A 23,090-nucleotide genomic window follows, 5' to 3' on the forward strand; every position below is an offset into this window, starting at 1 on the left:
TGATTTTACCTGGGCAACTACTTAGTTACCAAGACAAAATCTTTGGGAAAATTGTCCTCTTTATGCATTCATGTCACAAAAATACTACTTTGTATCGGCTGGCATTTTGTTTTTAAATTCCAATTTAAATCTAAAATCCAAAATTGTTCTAGTCTTAGGGCCAGATTTATGCTTTCAGCAAACAACAGAAGAGGTGCTGAAAGTCAGGACAATTTTTAAAACTGTGCATCTCTCATTTCCAAGGATTTAACTTCCTGCAGTTTTTGGAAGGAAAGAATTCCCCAGACAAATCCGTGCAAGCAAGACCGTCTGCAAAAATCTTTAAAGTTTGGACTTTCAGCCAGATGTTCTTCAGCGCTTTCTACACAGTTTTGCAAGCATAATATTGTCCAGAGCAGTGGTTCTCAACTGGTGTATCGGGGCACACTAGTGTGTCACGAGGTCCTGAGAGGTGTGTCACAGGGCCAGCAGATGGCTCCCTCCTTATCAGCCCGAGTTGGAGTTGGTTGACCTCTTAAATTGGGCCTGATGAGAGGCTACTCTCACTTTCTTCTCTTCTTTCTGGCCCAGTGGGAGGCTGTTTCCTCCTTCACCCAGATCAGAGCGAGACATTGCCAGCTCCTGCTGTTCTGGGCCTGATGGGACGCAAACTTTATCTTCCCCTGCTGAGTGTGGGAGTGATGCTGCTGATGACCCCTTCACCCTGTGGAGGGTGGGGAAAGGAGGATGGGGATGCTGGGAAGATGAAGGTGGAATGGAGAGGGAGTGTGGGAGCTGCTGAGCAGGAAAGGCTGGGAACAGGGATTTGGGTTAACTGGGCAGGCAGGGAGATGGGATGAAGGGGTATGGAGAGTCAAGCAAGGGAGAGAGGGAGCATAGGGAAGAGGATGTGGAGGTTCAGGAATGCTAGGCAGGAATATGAGTGTGAGTGGATGATTGAAAGGGAGTAAGTGGGAAAAGTGAAGGATGATGGAGGCATGGAAGGGGTGCAAGAGCCATAATATGTCAATTTTGGGAATGTGCATTTCTTCTATCTTTGCTTAGTGTAGGAGGATTTGTATTTCTGTTTCTAGCTCTCCAGTTCTGCACTGCACGCAGAGTGGCTTTTTGAGGTTTCCATTCTAGTTTTTGTCTCCACATTTGTAACTTGTGGTCTTTTATTCTGTATTTGGTGGTTGGAGCTGTATGTGTGACTGAGGTGAGGTATTTTATTAGTGGGTAGGGATTTGTGTCAAACTTCTTTGTTGCGTTTTCTCATTCTCAATAGGACATGCATTGGTGCTGCACTGCTGTCTTTTCAAAGGAAGGGCTATTGCTGTTTGAGTTCTTGGAATTAGTGTTGCAATCATATGGAAGACTTGCTACACATGTGCTAAGTGGTTTTTTTCAGGGTTTGTATTTTATAATGCGCCTGGTAGTAAGGAAGCTTGTGTTTCTGTTACTGAGATAGCACCAGAATCAAAATATCTTTTTTATATAGCAAGTTGTATTTGAAATATCCTAGTTCTGCTCTGCATCCATTGTTTGTAGACATGGGGGGGGGGGGGGAAGAGGCAGGCGGGTGTGAGTTCCTGTGGATGCAGAGTAGATGTTTACATTTAGCCCCATGATAATCAAGTGTTCAGTGTGTCACGCTTGTAAGCATTATCTGCCAGGTGTGTCCCAATAGAAAAAGGTTGAGAACCACTGGTCTATACAACATTTTCCCTTCCAGATGGAGCCAATCTTCTCCATTGATATACTTTGTTTTCTTTCTCCCTCTTTCTTTCGCAAAATAAAGACAAGTCCAAACATTCTCACCATTTCTCAAGACACTTAAAATCTACCATGAGATATAAGAAAACAGTAAGAAGGGATTAAATTAAAGTAAAAAACCTCCCTTACCTGCATGAGCTGTTGCTTCAGCTTCTGGATTTCCGATATATTTAGCTCACTTAGAAGATCGGAGACCAGGCTTGGTGCTGGGCTAGAGATGTCATCTTTCTTGGGTGTGGCCATCTTGTTGTCATTATTCATTTTGCTGAGGCAGTTCTGCTCAAAGCCATTCATGATGTCATCATTGTTGGGCTCTGTGGTTTCATCGCTGAATTTCAGGCCATCCAAGGAGAAGTTCAGATGGTTGGTGTACATGGAGTCATTGATGTTCATGTAGTGCGAAAGCTCTTTCCTCAGACTATTCTTCTGCTCTCGTTCCGTCTTCAGTGTTTCCAGGGCCTCCTCAAGTTGGCGCTCGGAAATCTCTTTCAACCGGATGGCATCTTCCAGCTGGCTGTTCAGAAATTCTGTTTCTTCCTCAAGCCTTTTGATTTCATGTTTGAGGCCTTCAAATTCCACCTGGGGGAATTATCAAAAGCAGAACTTTAAACAAACTGGCATACTGTCTTTTGAACACTCAGCCCTCCCTCGCAGAAGTTTGGGGATGGACTGTCAGATACGTCTTTGTCACTTACAGCTCTTTCTGTGCTCCTGGCACTTGCAGTTTAAGAAATGGTCAGTGTTGAAACTCTGTAAAGTTATAGGAGTCTGAGCATTAGCGTTAATACAGAACAAGGAAAATTCTTGAACTCCCTCATTCTCCAATTTTCTTCTTTTGAATGGCTATAGTACAGTGCATCTATTCCCCCAAAATGGCAGCAATACACATGCGGTACAGTATGATATCTATCAGTGTGATAAGCAAAAATATGCTCCTAAAACTATCTTGTGAACGTTAGAGCATTTTTGTTTTTTAAAGTCAATGGAAACATGTTAATGGTCTATCAAAGACAAATTCTCTCCAGACATTTAAACAGGAGGGCGTCATTAACAGAAAAAGGAGTAGTGGACAAAGGAGGGAAATGATATTGTAGTACTAATGCAGTTTGGAAGTCTGGAGATTATTAACCTACAATAATATGAAGCTAGAATTAGTGGAATTAAGGGGATCATTAGCTGGCATAAAGCCTGTTTTGTTTTTTTTTCAAAATAATTTTTATTATAATTTTAAAATAAATACAAAAATAAAACACAACTTACAAATACAGAAATCAAAAACACAATACATAAACCATAGTATCTAACAAAGCCAACATTACGAAACTTATAAAAATCATTCATCTTACGTGTTCAATTACATTGACATAAATCTCTATGTTATAAACAGTCATACCCCAGTCACACAACATTCATACATTTCCTCCCTCCCTTTACAGGAACCTCCATTTAAGACCAGTTATGTTTATAACCAGTATCAATCAAACCAGCTTGTAAATCTTTTGGAAGTAACGCATAATAGGTTTGCCAACAAGCACAGTACAATTTATCAGCTTTACGTGTGCCACTAAGAAAGTCCATAAATTCCATTTGTAGTAGTATAGCCTGGTTTTAATCGCGTAAATGGCTGGTACAAAATCACCCTGTTCACACACAAATATTCGGGGGGGGGGGGGGGGGGGGTCAAAGCTGGGGCAAAGTCAGCACTTATGTGCAAACTTTTTATTTTAAAAACATAAGTGCATAAGTGTACATGCACAAGCTACGCCCTCCAAAGAGAAGGTGTAACTTTTCCGGGGCTTATTTGTAGACAGAAAGGAAGTGGAATGGTGAGATGGCACCAGGTTTGACCTATACAAAGGGGCGGGACCAGGGCTAGGTGTGCATTCTCTCTCTCACATGCATATCCCAAATCAAAGCCATGTGGCTGCCCTTGACTCAGGGTGAGCAGCTCTGGTTCCTCCAAGGGTCAGGCGGCCATAAGTGATCCATGCAATCTCTGGGTCTGTTCTGTTTCCTCAGGGGAGCCATAACTGATTTACACTGCTGGCTCTGCTCCGCTTTCTCGAGGCCCAGAAAAAAGGTGGCAGAATGTTGTTCTAGGTTGTTCTGCCAGAAATTAAGCCCTCGGTAATGGACACAAACAGGGGTTGAAGTACCATAAGTTTGAAAGTTGTGAGAAGGGTTGGAGCCTTAACAATTGGCATTACCTCTCACAACTTTCAAACTTGTGCTAACTCAAAGCTTTTTTTGTGTCTGTTGTTTGCTCTGCAGTGTCTGCTTCAATATCACCCCTTCCCCTTCTATTCCCTGCAACACAGGAGAAGTGGAGGGGAGGGGGAACAAGAGGGGAGAGGCTGGATTAGAGAGCAGCGTGGAGGTTTCTCTTCTCTGTGTGCTTCAGGCTCGGCCTCTCTCCTTCTCTTCCACGCAGGCTGCCTGGAGCAGAACACCCCCTGCTGCTCTGCTTCTTAAGCCTGAAAAGAAGTGCCGGAACGGCACTCTACTCCATTCTCCCACAAATTAAACCCCAAACGTTATGCAAGTGAATCTCTGGATGTACCTGGCTGCTTACCTGCAAATTTTCAAAGTGAACTTAGGCGCATAAGTTTGCTTTGAAAATCCTCAGTAAAGCCTGCATGTACAAGGTACAATATAATATATGCATTCTGTTTTATTCCCCTCAGCTAAATACGCTCATGGGAATACCTCCTTGTAACCTGGCTAAAAACACACAGAGGAAAGCCGGACAGAGAAGGAACATTTTCAGACAGGCCAGTTTATCTGGGTGTGCACCCACCGACCCAAGAAAATGGCTTTGAAATTTGTCTTCTTAATAGTTGAGTTACTGCTTTGCTTTATAAAAACAGGACAATACCTCCACAACTGGGTACATGAAAATTTGACATCTGAACATCAAAACTAAACTGACCTCAGACATATACCACATATAATTCATCTCAAATAGTCTGGAAGATCACCATCTGGAAATATCCAGAAGTAGCACTGCACGCTACATGAGCAATGTGCACTATTTACACAAATATACTGTCCTTTCCTGTAGGCGTTCCAGACTGCTGTTCCTGAGAAGCTGCACTAGCTGTGCTGAACACTCACTCACCTGGTTTTGTTTGAGGACAGACACCTGTTTCTGGAGGCAGATGTTCTCCTCCTCCAGCTCGGTGTAGTCTTGCAGCAGACGGGCTTCCCGGAACTTGTACTCTTTGATGTCATCGCGCAGGCGAGCTCTCTGCACCTCGACGCTCTGATTGAGCTGCAATTAAGAGTTGAAAAATCACAATATGTGATACTTTCCTCCAAATGAAGACTCACTCCCCAAGCGCAAAAAAAAAGGATTTTTAAAATATATTTTCACAGTAAAGCAAACAAGGAAGATGGCGAAAACTATGCTTATGTACGTATTAGCTAGTGCTTATCAACTTTGATACTATTGAAAATAACCTCACCCTTACTAGACTGAGGATACTTGCAATAGGGTAGGCGCCAGGCCTATGCACCACCTTCCGCTCCACTCAAGTTTGGACTTGATTGGTTAATCTTTGTGGAAATTATGCTGATGGACAGATTGAACCAGTCCCCAAGCATATTTTTAAATGAGTTGAAAAGCGCTATAAACTAGTCCACATGGCTTTCAAATTTAGTATTGACTGAGCCAAGGAGACTTGACTCTGTTCTATTAAAGTAGTAATTTCTTCTGCTTGTGGTAGACTGCAAACTGATAAACAGTAGACACACTTAAATGTACTAAAAGGTAAAGAATCACAAATGCACTGTTTTTTTTAGAGAAAAATGCAGATCCCATTTAACCAGGAATCAAGAAAATGGCTTGTTTATTTATTTGTTTTATTTAAATTGTTGCTACTCATCTTATGATTGAAATCAATGTGCAAAGTGAGGCCTGTCCAGAATGGTCAAATCAAGTAACAATAAAACAATTGCATCAAGCAAACCCACACCGCTAGTAAAAGCAGCCAAATAATAGCTGTCAAAATCAGACTAAGGCCTTCCTTTTTCCTCCACTTTTTCTCTTACCCCATTACAGCACTCCTCCAACTCTAGTGATGATGAAGATCTGAGATGTGAAATTTAAAAAAAAATACAAAGATAAAATTCTGTAGGCCTAAGTATAATTTTGACACTTGAAATGATCATGTTTTAACTTGCACTTTGGCCTTTGTTGCCAGCTAAAGAGGAGAGCTGCAACTCTTGCAGTGTTCTCACCCTTCTCCATCCACTTTGAGTCCTGATCTGGAAAGCCACACGTTACCTCAATGAGGCAAAAGGCACCTCTCCTGGGGGTGCGATGCAATATTTAAATTAGGGCTCGTGCTATCGAGGAGGCGCTAGGGGCGATTGCACACCCCTAGCGCCTCCTCGATAGCGTGTGCCGGAGAGAGGTCCATTGTTGGCAGCTGTCCGCCGGGTAAGAAAATGGACGCTGAATTTATCAGCGTCCGTTTTCCTAACCAGCGCACTTGCAAAGGTTAGGAAAATGGACACTGACAAATCCAGCGTCCATTCTCCCAACCGGCACCAGAAGGAGTGTATAAATCAATATTAAAGTGTCGGGTCATTAATATTAATTTATTCACTCCTTCACCTATTGCCGATTGGTTCATTCACTGTCACATGTAAGTGAAAGGACCAATCCCCTTTCAGGACAGACTTCTGAAAGGGGATTGGTCCTTTCACTGACAAATGTCAGTGAAAAGGACCAATGGGCAATATGTGGAGGAGTGAATAAATTAATATTAAGTGCACAACACTTTAATATTGATTTATACACTCCTTCTGGTGCTGGCAGTCAGGTTCGGAAAATAGATGCTGAATTTATCAGCGTCTGTTTCCCTAACCTGTGGATGTGCCAGGGGTTCAGGAAATGGATGCTTGTCAACTGAGCGTCCGCTTCCTGCACCCGACCGCCAGGACTTTTTTTTTTTTTTTTAAAGAGCTGCTCCTCCTACTTAATATCCCAACGATATAAAGTAGGAGGCAGTACAGAAAAGCAGTTTTTTTCTGCTTTTCTGTACTAGTTTTAGGAATGCTCAGCAGTTAATGCCTGCTCCGGGCAGGCATTAATTTCTGATCACTAAAATGTGCTTCCTAGACACACTGGGGTAGATTTTCAAAGGGTTATGCGCGTAACCCCCGAAAACTACCCCTGCGTGCGCCGAGCCTATTTTGCATAGGCTCGGTGGTGAGCGCAAGTCCCGGGACGCACGTATGTCCCGGGGCTTTCCAAAATGGGCGGTCTGGGGGCGTGGCCACGGTTCAGGGCGTGGCAGCGGTCCAGGGGCAGTGTCGAGTGCTCCGGCACAGCGGCCTGTGCCGGGGCATGATGCGCCAGCAGCCGGCCAGCGCGCGCAAGTTACGCCTGCCTTGGGTAGGTGTAACTTTTGGAGCAAAGGTGGGGGGGGAGTTAGTTAGGGATGGGGGGTGGGTTAGATAGGGGAAGGGAGGGGAAGGGAGGGGAAGGGGGGGCCGGAAAAAAAGTTCCCTCCAGTGAATCCCCTTACTAACTAATCCCCTTACTGCATAAGGGGATTAGTTGGTACCAATACTATCTGCATCCAACTGTGGATTATACAGTGCACATTGGCCCCTTACCATATTAGGTATTTTTTATACTGATGTATTTTGTATTTATAGTTTTATGATGACTGTTATATTGTATATGTGTAATATTTGGCCATTTGTAACATGCATTGGGTATGAGTTTGTCTTGTACAAAGGATGTGTAAGTATGCCGAAATTATACTACAATGTAACTATAGCACAGTGACATTGCCTGTGGAAGACTCTTTGCCTACACTCCCCCAGGGTTTAAAAAGATTTTGGATAAGTTCCTGGAGGCGAAGCCCATAAAATGCTATCAATCAATAGGAAATAGCCACTACTTGTTGCCAGCATTAGCAGCAGGGGATCTAGTTAGTTTGGGTACTTGCCAGGTTCTTATGACTTGGATTGGACACTGTTGGTATCAGGTTACTGGGCTTAATGGACCCTTGATCTGATCCAATATGGCAAATCTTATATTCTAATGCATAGGTAAGTTCAGGTACGATGCTCTCCCATGACTAATTATGCACAGGAGATATTTTCTCTCTGCTTACTCCCATGACAAAAAGATTATATTTTTAAGATTAAATTTATCAATGCAAAACACTGTAGTAAACAAAACGGATAATCTATTGAAAAACTGCATCATGCATCTGTGAACAGCTTTAACAAGGGGAAATGTAAAAATTCCTTTTGCTAAAAATCAGAAGACACACCCTTCATCTGTTGCCTGCTTCTGTAAGATTTAAAAATCAATAGTTTCTGCATCTCCGAGAATGGCAAATGAAGTGGCACAGCCAGTCCAGGATTATTCCAGTTACTCAGGCTGGAGACCTGTTCTTTTTTTTATTTTTTATAAATGTTTTATTAATTTTTAACAATAAACAGCTTTGAAATAACATAAACAGCTATCAGTGACAAATAACATCGCTGTATCCCGTTCCCTAACCCCCCATATCTCAACATCCCATTCCCCTCCCCTTCAAGAGTCTTATTGATATCATAGTTGGTACATCGACTTGTAAACTGCTACAATCAAAAACCAAGATATTGAACTTATCTTTGCTACTATCGTGGCAGAGGATCATTTAGACTTCAACTGTATAACTTCTTTGAATTGCAACAGGGAGTCGTTTAATAAAAGGGTCCCAAATTTTAAAGAAGACAGCACGTCTGCTCTTCCTCGAGAGAATCCAAGTACGATTATCTAAATTAAAAAATTCCAACATTTCTGCAAACCAGAAATCGAATGTTGGGGAATCCTTTTGAATCCATTTCCTGGTTATACTAATACCTTTTAGAAAAAGAAAATAATTCTGATACGTGCAACTTACTTCATCCTCAAATACCAAACAAGGCTAAAAAAGCCTTCTTCGGGAGTGAGCACCCCAACATCATCACCAGATAATTCAGAACAGATTCCCAGAAAACCTGTATGAGGAAAGACTAAAGAGGTTAGGACTTTTCAGCTTGGAGAAGAGACGGCTAAGGGGGGATATGATAAGAGTTGTTTAAAATCATGAGAGGTCTAGAACGGGTAGATGTGAATCGGTTATTTACTCTTTCAGATAATAGAAAGACTAGGGGGCACTCCATGAAGTTAGCATGTGGCACATTTAAAACTAATCGGAGAAAGTTCTTTTTCACTCAACGCACAATTAACTCTGGAATTTGTAGCCAGAGGATGTGGTTAGTGCAGTTAGTATAGCTGTGTTTAAAAAAGGATTGGATAAGTTCTTGGAGGGGAAGTCCATTACCTGCTATTAATTAAGTTGACTTAGAAAATAGCCACTGCTATTACTAGCAACAGTAAGATGGAATAGACTTACTTTTTGGGTACCTGTCAGGTTCTTATGGCCTGGATTGGCCACTGTTGGAAACAGGATGCTGGGCTTGATGGACCCTTGGTCTGACCCAGTATGGCATGTTCTTATGTTCTTATGTTCTAACGAAGCCTGGGTCTTTTAGCACTTAGGGCAATGTGGAGAAGAAATGAGTTTCATTTGAAAAGCTCTATAAGGAGATATAGTTAGTCTATGTAAAATTCGCAAAAATGCTCCTTCAGCCCAACTGATGGATTAGCTATATAAAAATCACCTAAGCAATCCGTCAAATCATCTTCATCTAAATCTAAACCCTGGTCTCAATTCCAGAGCTCAGCCAAAACTCCCAGCATCTTTTGGGTCGCAGCAGAATATAGCAATTTACACAACTTAGCCAATGATTGCTTTAGTTTCCGGAACAAGGACAACAGTCTCTGAAAAGGGCCCGAAGAGAGTTACGCATTCCAAACTTCTTAGTGATAAAACTAGCAAGTTGATGGTAATGAAAAATATTGTTAGAGTGAAAACCAAATAAGTCCTGACATTTAGTGAATGGGTATACATTTTGGGTCTGAGAATCAATAAAATCATGAAAAACAATGTGACCCTGTTGTGCCAAGCATGAGTAAATTGCTGCTTCTTGGCCTGGGACAAACCAAGGGTTGCCGCAAAGAGGCATCCATGGCAACATCTTCCAAGAGAGCAACATCCTCTTACGTGTGGGCACTCCATCCATACTGTGCGCATTTCACTAAAATATTTTTACTCAAGATGTGGGGGAAGATCTTTTGCGCCTGCATGGAGCAAAAACCTCAAATCAAAGGGGCTCGCTATCCATCGATCCAACTATATATCTGAGTAACAATTACTATCAAATAGCCAGTCTCTGTCTGAGCGTAGAGCGCAGGGAAAATTATATAGCTGCATGTTAGGAAAGCCCCATCCCCCATTAGCCACAGGGATCATTAATTTCCTAAGAGCTATCCTCGCCTTCTGTTCTCTCCACAAGAATCGATTACTAACTCTGTGAAGGCTACATATCAGAAAGAGTAATAGTAAGAGGTAACATTTGTAGAACATAAAGTATCTTCAGGAGGAGAGACATTTTAAATAAGGCTATGCGGCCCATTAAGAAAGTAGGTAATTGCATCCATCCTATAGTATGTTTTCGAATAGTGTCTAGTACAGGTGGGATGTTCATCGAATACCATTGAGCAGGGTCACTGTGAATAAACAAACCCAGGTATTTCAGAGAATTGATCACCCAGCGTATAGTAAAATCCGACCAGGTTGCTCGCAAGTGGCCCATGATATACAAAGCTTCTGATTTTTCCAAATTTAATTTGAGGCCTGTGAAAGATCCAAAGCAAATGTTTCCAAAATGCACGGGAGAAGACTGCACACTTGGGGAATAAAAAGTAGGATATCATCTGCGAATAAGAAAGTACTCTGGAGGACAACCTTATCAAGCACTGTATGGGTTTCCAAAATATTCCGAAGAGCATGCACTAGAGGTTTGAGCAATAGAATAAACAGTAATGGCGATAGAGGACACCCTTGAAGGGTGCCTCTTGTTAGATAGAAAGGAGCTGATAGGTAATTGTTTACCCAGATCCTAGCCCCTGGATTAAGAGTATAGTACCTGGTTAGCCTGTAGATAAAAACCAGAGAAGTCAAATTTGTCTAGAACAAACATAAGGAAAGGCCAAGAAACTCTATCAAATGCTTTTTCAGCATCGAAACCTACCAAGAGCAGAAACAGACCTATGTTCCCAGTCTTCAGGACAAAACAGGGAAAGTAATCACATCTTCAGCAGGTATTGCAGCTTTTTTTCAGAACAGGAGGACCTGGTGGCAAGAGATCGGTTTATGCAATAGATCTCGCTTCCGAAGTTAACTATTGAGCAGAAGCCCAGTTGAATGAACAAATTCAGGAAGAAGAAATCTCTGCAGTGATTCAAAGCCTTCAAAATTTCAAAGCCCCTGGTCCGGATGGGCTGCCCCCTTTCTTTTACAAGACATTGCAGCCAGTTGTGCTACATAGCATGACATCACTATTTGAATCTCTGGTGCAACAGGGAACCATGCCTGATTCGCTTCGAATGGCAACCATCATAGTTTTACCTAAATCTGGTAGAGACCCAGCGGCCACGTCAGCTTATAGGCTGATTTCCTTACTTAATGTTGACATTAAGATATATGCAAACGTCTTGGCCAACCGACTGGCAGATATTCTCCCATCTTTGGTCTCGCCGGGATCTGTGTCAGCAACATAAATTCGCAGATCTGTTCATTTTTATCACAGTACACCACCACCATCAGATATGGAGAAGGAAGCAAATAAATACCAACTAAATAACTGTTAACCATTTCTATCATACGCAGCACTGTACAGATGAACATTAGAGATGCTCCCTGCTCCTTTGCAGTTTACAGTCTAGTCAACCCACACATACCACGGGGCAGCTTCTCTTCATTCTGTGCCAAAGTGGAAACAGGTACAGAAGTGCCACAGAAGAATTCAGACAACTTACGTGACCAGTTTAATGACAGGATGTCAATATTACTTGCACATGTAACAGAGAAGTTGACTGTGTACCAAGCAGCAGTCTCTTCATCACCCTGACAGGCTGGTCACAGATACATGGCAAGATAGTGGAACGGGCAATTATACAAATGGCATGGTACAAAGCAAAGGATCTGTTCCAGCAGACGATACCAGGAACCCGGATTATTAAGATTTTCACAAGAAAAGCAACATGTGTGAGATCCACAGGAAGCTGCACAACCAGTTAGTGATGTCTCTTTCTCACATTAGGCAGAGCTAACACAGCATAAATCGGGGCTTTTTTCCTCATGCACTCAGAGTTACCCAGCACAATGGGCAGCTGAATTAATTCTGATAAAAACTTCTCAATGCAAATGAACAGTAATTAGTTTAACATACTGCCGTTCGCCAAAACCTGTCCCCCCCTCCCCCAACACACACACCCCATTAGATAAGTATATTCATTTGAGGAAGAATTTGCCTGAAGCTGCACTGCAGGTTATAATGCTGTGGTGCATTAGACTAATGAACCCTCAAGCCAGGAATCTCGCTACACTTCATCATCTGGACACAACAACACAAGTTACACCAAATGTGAATATTTTTTCCAGGGGCCAGTAAACATTACTCTTCTGCACCAATAGAGGGTCATTTTCAAAAGGTTTCCCAGCTGCTTTTATGCAAACTGGAGAGAAGTATTCTGAGGAGAACGTAACTGAAACTCACATGCATACTTTTTAGTTAACATGCACAATTTATACCCTTCGAGAAGGTATAACTTTGTGCAAAATACTCTGTGTGCATATTGGGTCAATTACCCAAAGTGAACTAACCTTCCATATCATTCGACAACCCTGTCGGGCATGTAAAGCACAGCAATAGGCGATGCTTAAGTCAGAAGAAGGTGGAGGCCAAAATGCCGGGGAGCTATGATTGTTTGCATGGCCAGAGGGAGGGTGCTGCAGATACCCTGCTTAATTATTTGCACGTAGTCTTCTAAGACTCAGGAGAAAATGTAGTTGCAGTGCCAAATGTATAAGAACATTATTGCCTACTTTCTGATAACCTGAAGGTAGCCATGCAGAGTCAGGAGGATAGAAAGGCAGGAAAAGCAGGAAAAAGGAGGTGACAATGCCTCTGCACGGGACATCTACAATATCGTGCCCAATTCAGGAGTATGTATCTCTGAAAGGCTGAATGCAGTCCAGAGAAAGGCTACCAAAATGGTGCAGGGTTCTGTACCAAACGTCATATGAAATGAAATGATATGATAGGTTGAGATGATAGATCCAGGTGCAGATTAGATTTCCATCCGGTAGGCTGCAAGTACACTAAAAATGAAGACCTAGCAGAAAGGCAGATGGTCATGTAGCCAGGTCTGTGTGGCAGGCTATGCAGGGGACCTTAGAGGCCAGATGTTCGGGCAATTGCCATGCTAGAACTGATATCCATTTAGACCCTTGCAAAGCTTTGTGGAGAACTTGTATGCTCATCTGCCCAAGATAAGAATACAAAATGAAAAAACGACAAAAAACTGAGCTGCATGCGGCAAGATGTCTTACAAGCACTCCTGTTCTATAGCTGGCAGCTGGGATATATCCTTGTTGTGTGGATGGGAATAACTGAACAGATTGGATGGGCTAATTGGAGGGGGGGGGGAGGGTTGGTTTGGAGGACGATTTTCAAAGCCATTTTCCCAGGTACATTGGCTCTGTGAAGATTGCTCTCACTCAATCCAGCCACAAGTATACATGGGGCTCCACCGTGTGCAAAGTTTTAGTTGGATTGAAGGGAGTCATACCCTGAAGCATGTTTTAGATGAAATTGGAAAATAACACATGTGGGTTGCATTTTCAAATTTACTTGCATTGTTGTTTTCTACTGAAATTTTACCCACAGAAAAAGCTAGCGCAAAAGCCTGCAGGGAGTCTGCACCCATGATAATTTTCAAAGGAAATGTTCTTGCATAATTTCCTTTTGAAAATTAACAACGAGGTCTGTGGGTACAATCCAGGTACAATCCCGTGGTTGCCAGCCTTTTTCACATCACAGCATATTCAGCCCTGGGTTTTCTTCACTGCAGCCTCACCCTCACCTTCCCTTCCCCCATCTCTAGCTCAATCAGCTTCACCCACCACCCTTGAGGTTCATCATCTTCCCTCCCTTCAGGGCCTTCAAGGGATTCACTAAATCCACGGTCTTAACCCATTTTCTTTATTTACTTATTTTTGGTTTTGTTTTTGCGCACGGTTTTCCCCAAGTTGGGCAGGGATAAGCAAAAACTCTTGCCTGAGCCTATACTGCACTCAACTGCATGATCCACTTCAATGTCCTTCAATTGGCAGCAAGAGTTGCTTTAAAGTGAATGTCATCTCCTATCGCAAGATCTGCCCCGCAGCAGCAGGAGATGATGTCGTCTCAACGCAACTCCTGCTACAGTCCATGCTACAAAAATCATGATCCAAAAGGCAGAGCTGAAGAAGAGAGGAGACCCTGTGACCGCCAGCAGAGTCCATCCCGTTGGAGGCTGAAGACGTCCTGGCAGGCCGCTGTGGAGGCCATACTGCTACAACTGAAAAACAGAGGACCCATGACCCAGTGGCATGATGAAGAGGCGAAGAAGAGGCCCTGAGCCTGAGTGAGTGAGAGAGAGTGAGTGTGTGTGTGAGAGCAAGTAAGTCACTAAATGTGAGAGCAGGCCTGTGTCTGTCTCTGTGTATGTGAAGAGAATCACTGGATGGTACTGCTTGAGAATGTGTGTGTGTGTGTGTGTGTGTGAGGGAGAGAGAGCCACTGAATGTAAGAGAGTGCTTGTGTCTGTGTGAGGGAGAAAGAATCACTGAGAGTGAGAGAGTGCCTATGTCTGTATTTGTGTATAGAGAGAGCTACTGAATGTGAGAGAGTACCTGAGTATGTGGGAGGGAGGGCCACTGAGTGAGAGTGACTTTTTTTGAGAGAGTGCCTATGCGAGTGAGGGCTACTGAGTGTGAGTGTGTGTCTTTTTGTGTGAGAGTCTCTGTGTGTGTAAGAGCCACTGAGTGTAAGAGCGTGCCTTTATGAATGAGGGAGAGAGGTACACTGAATGTGAAAGAGAGCCTGTGTGTGTGTGTGAAGAAAGAGCACTGAGTCTGAGAGAGTGCCTGTGTGTGTGTGTGAAAGAGAATGAACATGTGTGCTGGTGTGTGTATGGGGAAGAGAAAGAGGATAAAGTTTGTGAAACCTCTTCCCCTATTCCCCAGGATAATCTCAGGGTGACTGGAAATCAAAGGTTCCCAGGTATGGAGAGCAGAGGATTTTTTTTTTTTTTTTTTAGCCCTATTAGTTTTAATTGTTGGATGTTATTTGATAAGTCTGCTGTTTTTAAATATTTTATTAATGTAATATTTGCAGTTCTGCTCTTTCCTGGATTGAATGGTTGATGTTTCAGTCCTGGGATTTAGTGTTATTTTGATATGGCAGATTTGTCTCTTGGGGTAAATTGTATTCTTGGCAGGCTGTGATAGCTTTCATTGGACTGTGTAAGTATTATGCTAAAATACTGTACATGACCTCTTGAAACAATATAGATGTCACTGTCTCTGATCTGACATCTGAAGAAAAGGCCTATGTAGTTTTAAAAGCTTTTGTACAATATTTATAGGTATATGTAATTTTTTATTTTGCAGATATTTTTAGGTAGTCTGGCTTGTTCTGTTTACCTACTAGATGGCATATTGGTGCTTTAGGGCCTGATGTAATATTTGCAGTGTTGCCTTTTTATAGATAGGGCTGTTACTGTTTAAGTGCTGGCAGTTAGTGCTGTTTTAGAATGGGAGGTTTACTATATTGTAATTGTTTATTCATAGCTTTCTGAGGGCCAAGTCATACCCAATGCATGTTACAAAAGGCCTAATGCCATATGGGTTCCAACTGTCTTTTGCATGTTGGGGAAAGGGGACAGAGGCAGCAAGACTGATGAAGACTTGGGGAGGAGGAGTGTGAGAGGGGAGAAGGGATAGAGGGAACAAGACTGAAGAAGACTTCGGGGGGGGGGGGGGGAGAAATGGAAGAGGAGGGAGGGCTGAGGAAGCGAGACTGAATTCCCTATTATAAATGTCACGGCACAACACTGACAAGCAGGATTTTGTAAAATAGCAAGGAAGGTATCCTTCCTTTTGTAAAATAGCAAGGAACTTATTAATCTAATCTAAAGCGGTATTTCAATTTAGCAGATTCAAAAGCTGACAGATTCAAATACCTCTTTTGTGGGTATACCAGGAGATCTACATTTCAAATGGAGCCAATAAAGTTTAGAAAAAAAGAATATTTTTCATGTGAGCAGGGCATTCTTTATCTTCAGGACTGGCCAATGCCCCCACTGAGAGGCTCAGCTACGGAAAGACAAGAACCCATAAGAGAGCCCTGAGCTACAGAGAACATTTTATTTTTATTTATTTATTTAACATTTTTCTATACCGAACTTCATGACAAGCTTCATATCAGGCCGGTTTACATCAAACTTAGGGATTAACTGAACATAACCATATAACAGGAAGGCCGAAGCGCAGGTACAAATAACAGGGAGAATGAACTTGGGGGCTAGAGTAGCCAGGAAATAAAGGACAGAAAAAACTGGAGAATCATAACATTTAGTTCAAAAAAATGCTATTTCAGATACCATGGAACACAGTCAGCATGGATTTACCCAAGGGAAGTCTTGCCTAACAAATCTGCTTCTTTTTTTGAAGGGGTTAATAAACATGTGGATAAAGGTGAGCCAATTGATGTAGTGTATTTGGATTTTCAGAAGGCATTTGACAAAGTCATCATGAGAGGCTTCTAAGGAAACTAAAAAGCCATGGGATAGGAGGCGGTGTCCTTTCATGGATTACAAACTGGTTAAAAGACAGGAAACAGAGAGTAGGATTAAATGGTCAATTTTCTCAGTGGAAAAGGGTAAACAGTAGAGTGCCTCAGGGATCTGTACTTGGGCTGGTGCTTTTCAAAATATTTATAAATGATCTGGAAAGGAATATGACGAGTGAAGTAACCAAATTTGCAGATGATACAAAATTATTCAGAGAAGTTAAATCACATGTGGATTGTGATAAATTGCAGGAGGACCTTGTGAGACTGGAAGATTGGGCATCCAAAGGGTAGATGAAATTTAATGTGGATAAGTGCAAGGTGATGCATATAGGGAAAAATAATACATGCTGTAGTTCCACCATGTTAAGTTCTATATTAGGAGCTACCACCCAGGGAAAAGATCTAGGTGTCATAGTGGATAATACATTGAAATCGTCAGCTCAGTGTGCTGCAACAGTCAAAAAAGCAAACAGAATGTTAGGAATTATTAGGAAGGGAATGTTAATAAAACGGAAAATGTCACAATGCTTCTGTATCGCTCCATGGCGAGACTGCATCTTTAATTCTATGTACAATTCTGGTCGCCGCATCTCAAGAAAGATATAGTTGCGATGGAGAAGGTACAGAAAAGGGCGACCAGAGAGCGGTGACGTCACCCGCAGATATGGCCGCCTGAACTCAGTGCTCTCTCCTCCGCCCTCCACAATCCTCCCCCATCGCGAGCATTATCGAGCGAAAAATCTTTAAAACACAGCGATTTGCAGCGCCAGAGCCCCGCGATGACCACACCGCGAAAAAAACCAGATTTGAATAGGTTTTCTTTCGCAGCGGCGTCCACGGCTGCGGCTCTGAACAGCGAGGAGGGAAACAAAATGGCGCCGGCGCGCGATCCCGCGGACCCTCCGGAGGAGCAGGCCAGGAGTGGGGATGAGAGCAGCGATCTGGAGGTACCTACCCGCCCTGAATTTCGAATGTGGTTTCAGGAGCTGAGGGGAGATGTGGCCCGATATAGGGAGGAGATGGGAGTCATGATAGCAGGCATCCAGAAAGAGGTCAGCGATCTCGGCTCCAGGGTGAATGAGACGGAGGTGGGGCTGCAGGAGACGCAGACTGAGCTAGCCAGGCTGCAGGAAGAGCAAGGGAAGGTGCAAGAGTTACAGGAAGACCTACAGCACCAGGTGAAGGACTTAGAAAACAGAGCGCGAAGGGTCAATCTCCGGTTTCGGGGAGTCCCAGAAGGGGAGGAGTACCAGGACTGTGCAATGATCGTGCAAAGCATATGCGCTCAACTTCTGGATCCGGAGGGCAAAGCGGAGGGTCCCAGAGAGGTAGTGCTGGAGCGAGCCCACAGGATATACAGCACTCCCAGGAATAACTTGTCACGTGACATAATTGTGTGCTTCCACAGTTTCTTGGTGAAGGAACGAGTGGCACAGGCTGCCAGGGGCCTGGGCACAGTAACGTGGAAGGGACATAAGATTGAAATATTCCAGGATCTGGCTGTCTCCACCATAAAGAAGAGGCGAGCCTTCCGTGACGTGGTACGCATCCTGCGAGACCACAATATCAGATACAGATGGCTTTTCCCCTTCGGATTACAGTTTGCCATTGAGGGCGTCACCTCCAGAGTTCATCAAGTTATGGAAGCTGAGGATATTCTGAGAGCTGCAGGACTCCCAGATCCTAGCATAACCGAGCGCACGGATAAAATGGAGGATGGGGGGCAGCGCAGAGGACAACGGCCCAGGTGGCAGCGAGTGGACACGGGCAGGGGACGGCTGAGCCGGAGATCGGGAGGAGCTCCTGACCTTGAAGCACCTGGCTAGGACGCTGGTGGCGGGAGTGCTTGGGATATCTGACACTTGGCTGGACAAGCTGGGAGTGGCAGGCCTGCGGGCTCCAATAATACTTCGGATGTTCTGGGCTGCATGGTCTTGCATCTCCAGATTTAACTGTTGGTTAATATCTGTTCTGAGTTATGTTATCGGTTCTGTGGCAGCGGGAGGGGTATAGTGCCTTTAAGGGTGGGGGGTGACGATTTTCAGTTATGATAGTGAATGGGGGTGGAGGAGGGACTGGTTCAGCGCGGCGGGGAACGTCAGCTCTCTCAGGGATTGAACCACATGGTGGAGAGTGGTTGCAGGTTGGGAGGGGCGGGGGGAGGGGGGGGAGGGTTTGGGGAGTGTAAAGTCAATCTATCTGGTGGCTGGTGTGCTTCAATATATGGGTATGTTGGTAATATGCTATCAGTGAGGAGGGGGGTCTGGCAAGCAGATAGAGTTCAGCTCATTTTGTTGTAATATGGGGCTGCTAAAAATTGTTTCCTTGAATGTGAAGGGCCTTAATACTTTTCATAAACGCCAGCTGATGTTTAAGGAGATGGCCCTGTTGAAAGCAGATGTATTCTTCAGCCAAGAAACTCATATCAGAAAACGCCACGAGCGATTGCTTACCTCTGTGGGTTACCCTCAAGTGTATCATGCTGCAGCGACAGTGCAGCACAAATATACTGGTGTGGGTATTTTTTTCGCTAAAGATGTGGTAGTGGATATCCTGTCAGTTCTTAGAGATGTGGAGGGACGATACTATTAGTGAAAGCTACCATTAATGAAGTGGTGTTTACTTTACTGAATGTCTATGCTCCAAATACGGACCAGGTCTCATTTTTTATTAAACTATCCACAGTTCTTAGTGAATGGGCGGAGGGGCAACTCGTAGTAGGGGGCGATTTTAATTTTACCCGCTACCCTTACTTGGACAATACGGGCAGGGGAGGTGTTGGGAGCAAAAATATTCGGCAAGCTCTCAAAAATTTGATAGCGGACAGGGGCCTGGTGGATATTTGGCAGCTGCGTAACCCTACGACCCGCAATTATACTTTTTTCTCCAAACCTCATTCTTCTTACTCGAGGATTGACTACTTTTTGGTTGATAAAGCCCTGGTGGGGGTCATCCGGGACGCTGATCTTGGTATCATCTCATGGTCTGACCATGCTCCAATTTGGATTAAGCTTTACTTGGGGAGACCGCAAGCCGGAGTGAAATTCTGGAGGCTAAATGATAGGCTGCTGGATGACAAGCTCTTCGTAGCTGAGATAAAGATTAAAATAGTACAGTATCTAGAGCTCAATGACAATGGGGAAGTTACATCTGGTGTCCTATGGGATAGTCTGAAGGCCTATGTGAGGGGTCTCTTTATAGCCCAGGCCTCATATGTGAAAAAGAAGAGGGAACGAGAGAGAAGTCAGTTGTTGGGTCAAATAGCTCGGTTGGAGTTGCAACATAAGCGTACCCTTGACCCGGCCCTGATAGGACAATTAGGGGAGGCTAGAGGGGCGCTCCAGGCCTTGGATAAGGATCAGATTGCCTTTTGGCTACAAAGACTGAAACAACAACATTATGAATGGGGAAATAAGGCTGGGAGACAACTGGCCAGGAAACTAAAAGAAAAGGAAGCGCAAACCAATATTACTAAGATTAAGGGACCCCAGGGTCGCTACGTATACACCCAGCAAGAAATAGGGCAGTGCTTCAATAAATTTTACCGTACTCTATATGATGCAGAAACATTGAGTACTCAGGCGGAGATAGATCAGTATCTCAGGGAAATACCTCTTCCAGTTTTGTCTGATGAACAGCGGATCCAGCTTAATAGTGAACTTCGGGTAGGGGAAATAGCTTTCATTATCAAGGATCTTAAATCTGGGAAGGCCCCGGGCTTGGATGGGCTCACCGGGAAATTCTACAAGACTTTCAGTGGGGAACTGACACCCGTATTAGTGTCCATGTATAATGCTCTAAAGGGTGAGGGATCGATATTCCGGGAGGCAAACACTGCGGGTATAACCATATTGGCCAAACCGGGACGAGATCATACACTCTGTGGCTCCTACCGACCCATATCCTTGATTAATATAGATATGAAAATTTTTGCGAGGGCGTTGGCTGTCCGGTTGGGGAAAGTGGCGCCAGGGTTGGTTCATAGCGACCAGTCCGGGTTTATTCCAGGGCGACTGGCGTCGGACAATGTGCGCCGGGTGGTAGAATTGATGTGGTGGGCCCAGACTAATCGTATTCCCGCAGTTTTACTTGCGATTGACGCCGAAAAGGCGTTTGACCGGGTGCATTGGCCATACCTATTTCACGTAATGGAGGTCATGGGATTGGGGGACAACTTTATCACTTGGATTACCAAATTATACGGGAACCCACATGCCCGAATTAAGATCAATGGGGCCTATTCCGACCCCTTTGAAGTGAAAAGGGGCACGAGGCAGGGGTGCCCACTATCCCCGTTACTGTTTGCCCTGTCGTTGGAACCGTTTGCAGAGCATATCAGAAGGCATCCAGACATCTCGGGGATCCCCATTCAGGAGGTATCATATAAACTCTCACTTTTCGCTGATGATTTGTTATTTACAGTTGCCCAACCAGAGATTTCATTGCAGCCTCTGTTGGAGGCTATGAGAGTATTTGGCAGATTATCGGGGTTTAAAGTAAACGCTGAAAAATCTGAACTACTTAATGTTTCTTTGTCACAAGAGCAATATGCTGAGCTGGGGCGGGCGACGCCTTTTAGGTTGGCTAAAGAGGCCATTAAGTATCTGGGTGTCAAAATTGGGACCCATATTGTTGACTTATATAAACTTAATTACGATGCCTTGCTGACTCGTATACAACAAGATCTAGGACGATGGGACAGGTCAGACCTCACCTGGTTCGGGAGGGTGGCAGCCATTAAGATGAACGTTTTGCCCCGCTTTTGTTACCTATTCCAAACACTACCTGTAGCGATTCCGGAAGGAGCTATGAGGATTTGGCAACGAAAACTTTTTCAGTTTATCTGGAAGAGGAAACCCCCCAGGGTATCCCGCAATATCTTATATAAAGATAAGGCTCGGGGAGGACTCAATATTCCTAATCTCCAGTGGTATTATTCTGCTATCATGTTAGGAGTGATTGTTAGCTGGCACGTGTCGGGACCTCCCAAACCATGGGTAGCCATAGCGTCGGCAAGTTCGGAACCAGTGCCATTGACCTCTCGGGTCTGGAGTCGAGACGTGGGGAAGGACACATTTCATTCCCTTACCCCGTTTACACAACATGTTTTGAGGCACTGGGGAAAATGGAAGGAGCGCATGGTGGGCGACAAGAACATATACCCACTTACCACTTTCTTATTTCATCCTAGATTCCCACCGGGACAGGAGGGCAGTTTTGTCCGGAGATGGCGGCATTTGGGGATTACCACGGCTGGTCAATTCTATCAGGGGTCTCAGTTGATTCCAGTAGCAGAGTTTCAGAACACATTTGGTTTATTACCCAAAGACCTATATGCCTACCGCCAAATTACACACTTCCTTCGGTCCGAAGGGGCGCCTGGCGCTTGGTCACAGGGACGAGTCGCTCTGTGCACAGGCTAAACCGGTAACCAAACCTATCTCACGCATATATAGGCTTCTCAATGCTGGCATTCCGGGACAAATGGGTTACCAAGTGCGATGGGGAAATGATTTGGGCACTCCCCTATCGGACGATGAATGGGACCAATGCCATATGATTGTGGGACGGGGCTCTATTTCTGCTTCTATTAAAGAGAATGGGTATAAACTCATGTATAGGTGGTATATGTCACCGGAAAGATTGCATTGTATACGACCCCGGTTCAGCGACAGTTGTTGGCGTAAATGTGGGGAAAAGGGAACCTTCTTCCATATGTGGTGGCTTTGTACTAAAATTCAGGGGTTATGGACTGACGTGATTGGGTTTATCACCAATACCCTGGGGGTAGATGTTCCGCTAGATCCCAAGGGCTGTTTGCTTGGGTTACTGGGAGACACTGGGGATGACAAGCTGAGGAGACTTGTGTTGCATGTCTTTATTGCAACAAGGTGTGAAATTGCCTTTAAATGGAAGGGAGACGCTGTGCCTACTCTCGCACAGGTATTATCCAGATTGGATAGAGTATATCAGATGGAATATCTCACTGCAGTTACTCATGACCGGGTTCGCAAATTTCATGCCATTTGGGAACCATACCAAGTATGGAAGCACATTCAGTAGCGCAATTTCTTTCTTTCTCTACCAGCCAGATGGTTGCAGAGTAATCTGAGCATCGCGGGGGGGGGGGGGGGGGGGGGGGGGGGAACGGGGAAGGGGGGTCAGGGGAGGGAATACGGGGGAGGACATACACAGGGGAGCTGTTCAATAACTAAAGGCACACTCATTGATGCTTAAGTTTCTGTTTATTATGACCAAGGGTCCATTGATGTAACATTTGGGCATGTATCACAGTGAGCATTCGTTTATTTGTATACTGGGATGTATGCATACTGCTTGTGTAGTTGAATGTTTACCTGAGATGGTGTGTTGTAGTTCTTGTTCTGTAAAATCTTAAATAAAAAATTACAAAAAAAAAAAGAAAAGGGCGACCAAAACGATAAAAGAGATGGAACAGTTCCCCTATGAGGAAAGGCTAACGAGGTTAGGGCTGATCAGCTTGGAGAAGAGACAGCTGAGGGGGGATGTGATAGAAGTCT

At 44.1% G+C, this 23,090-nt stretch overlaps 1 protein-coding gene across 1 annotated transcript in view; it reads right to left on the bottom strand.

Annotated features, from left to right (window-relative positions):
• Positions 1–23,090, bottom strand: part of BICD2 (BICD cargo adaptor 2) — a 223,436-nt gene that overhangs the window by 50,199 nt on the left and 150,147 nt on the right. Inside the window, 2 exon segments of the mRNA XM_029600869.1 lie at positions 1,885–2,334; positions 4,874–5,026. Coding sequence (XP_029456729.1) covers positions 1,885–2,334; positions 4,874–5,026 — 603 coding nt within the window.

Source organism: Rhinatrema bivittatum, chromosome 4 (genome assembly GCF_901001135.1).
Source record: "Rhinatrema bivittatum chromosome 4, aRhiBiv1.1, whole genome shotgun sequence".
NCBI classification, from domain to species: domain Eukaryota; kingdom Metazoa; phylum Chordata; class Amphibia; order Gymnophiona; family Rhinatrematidae; genus Rhinatrema; species Rhinatrema bivittatum.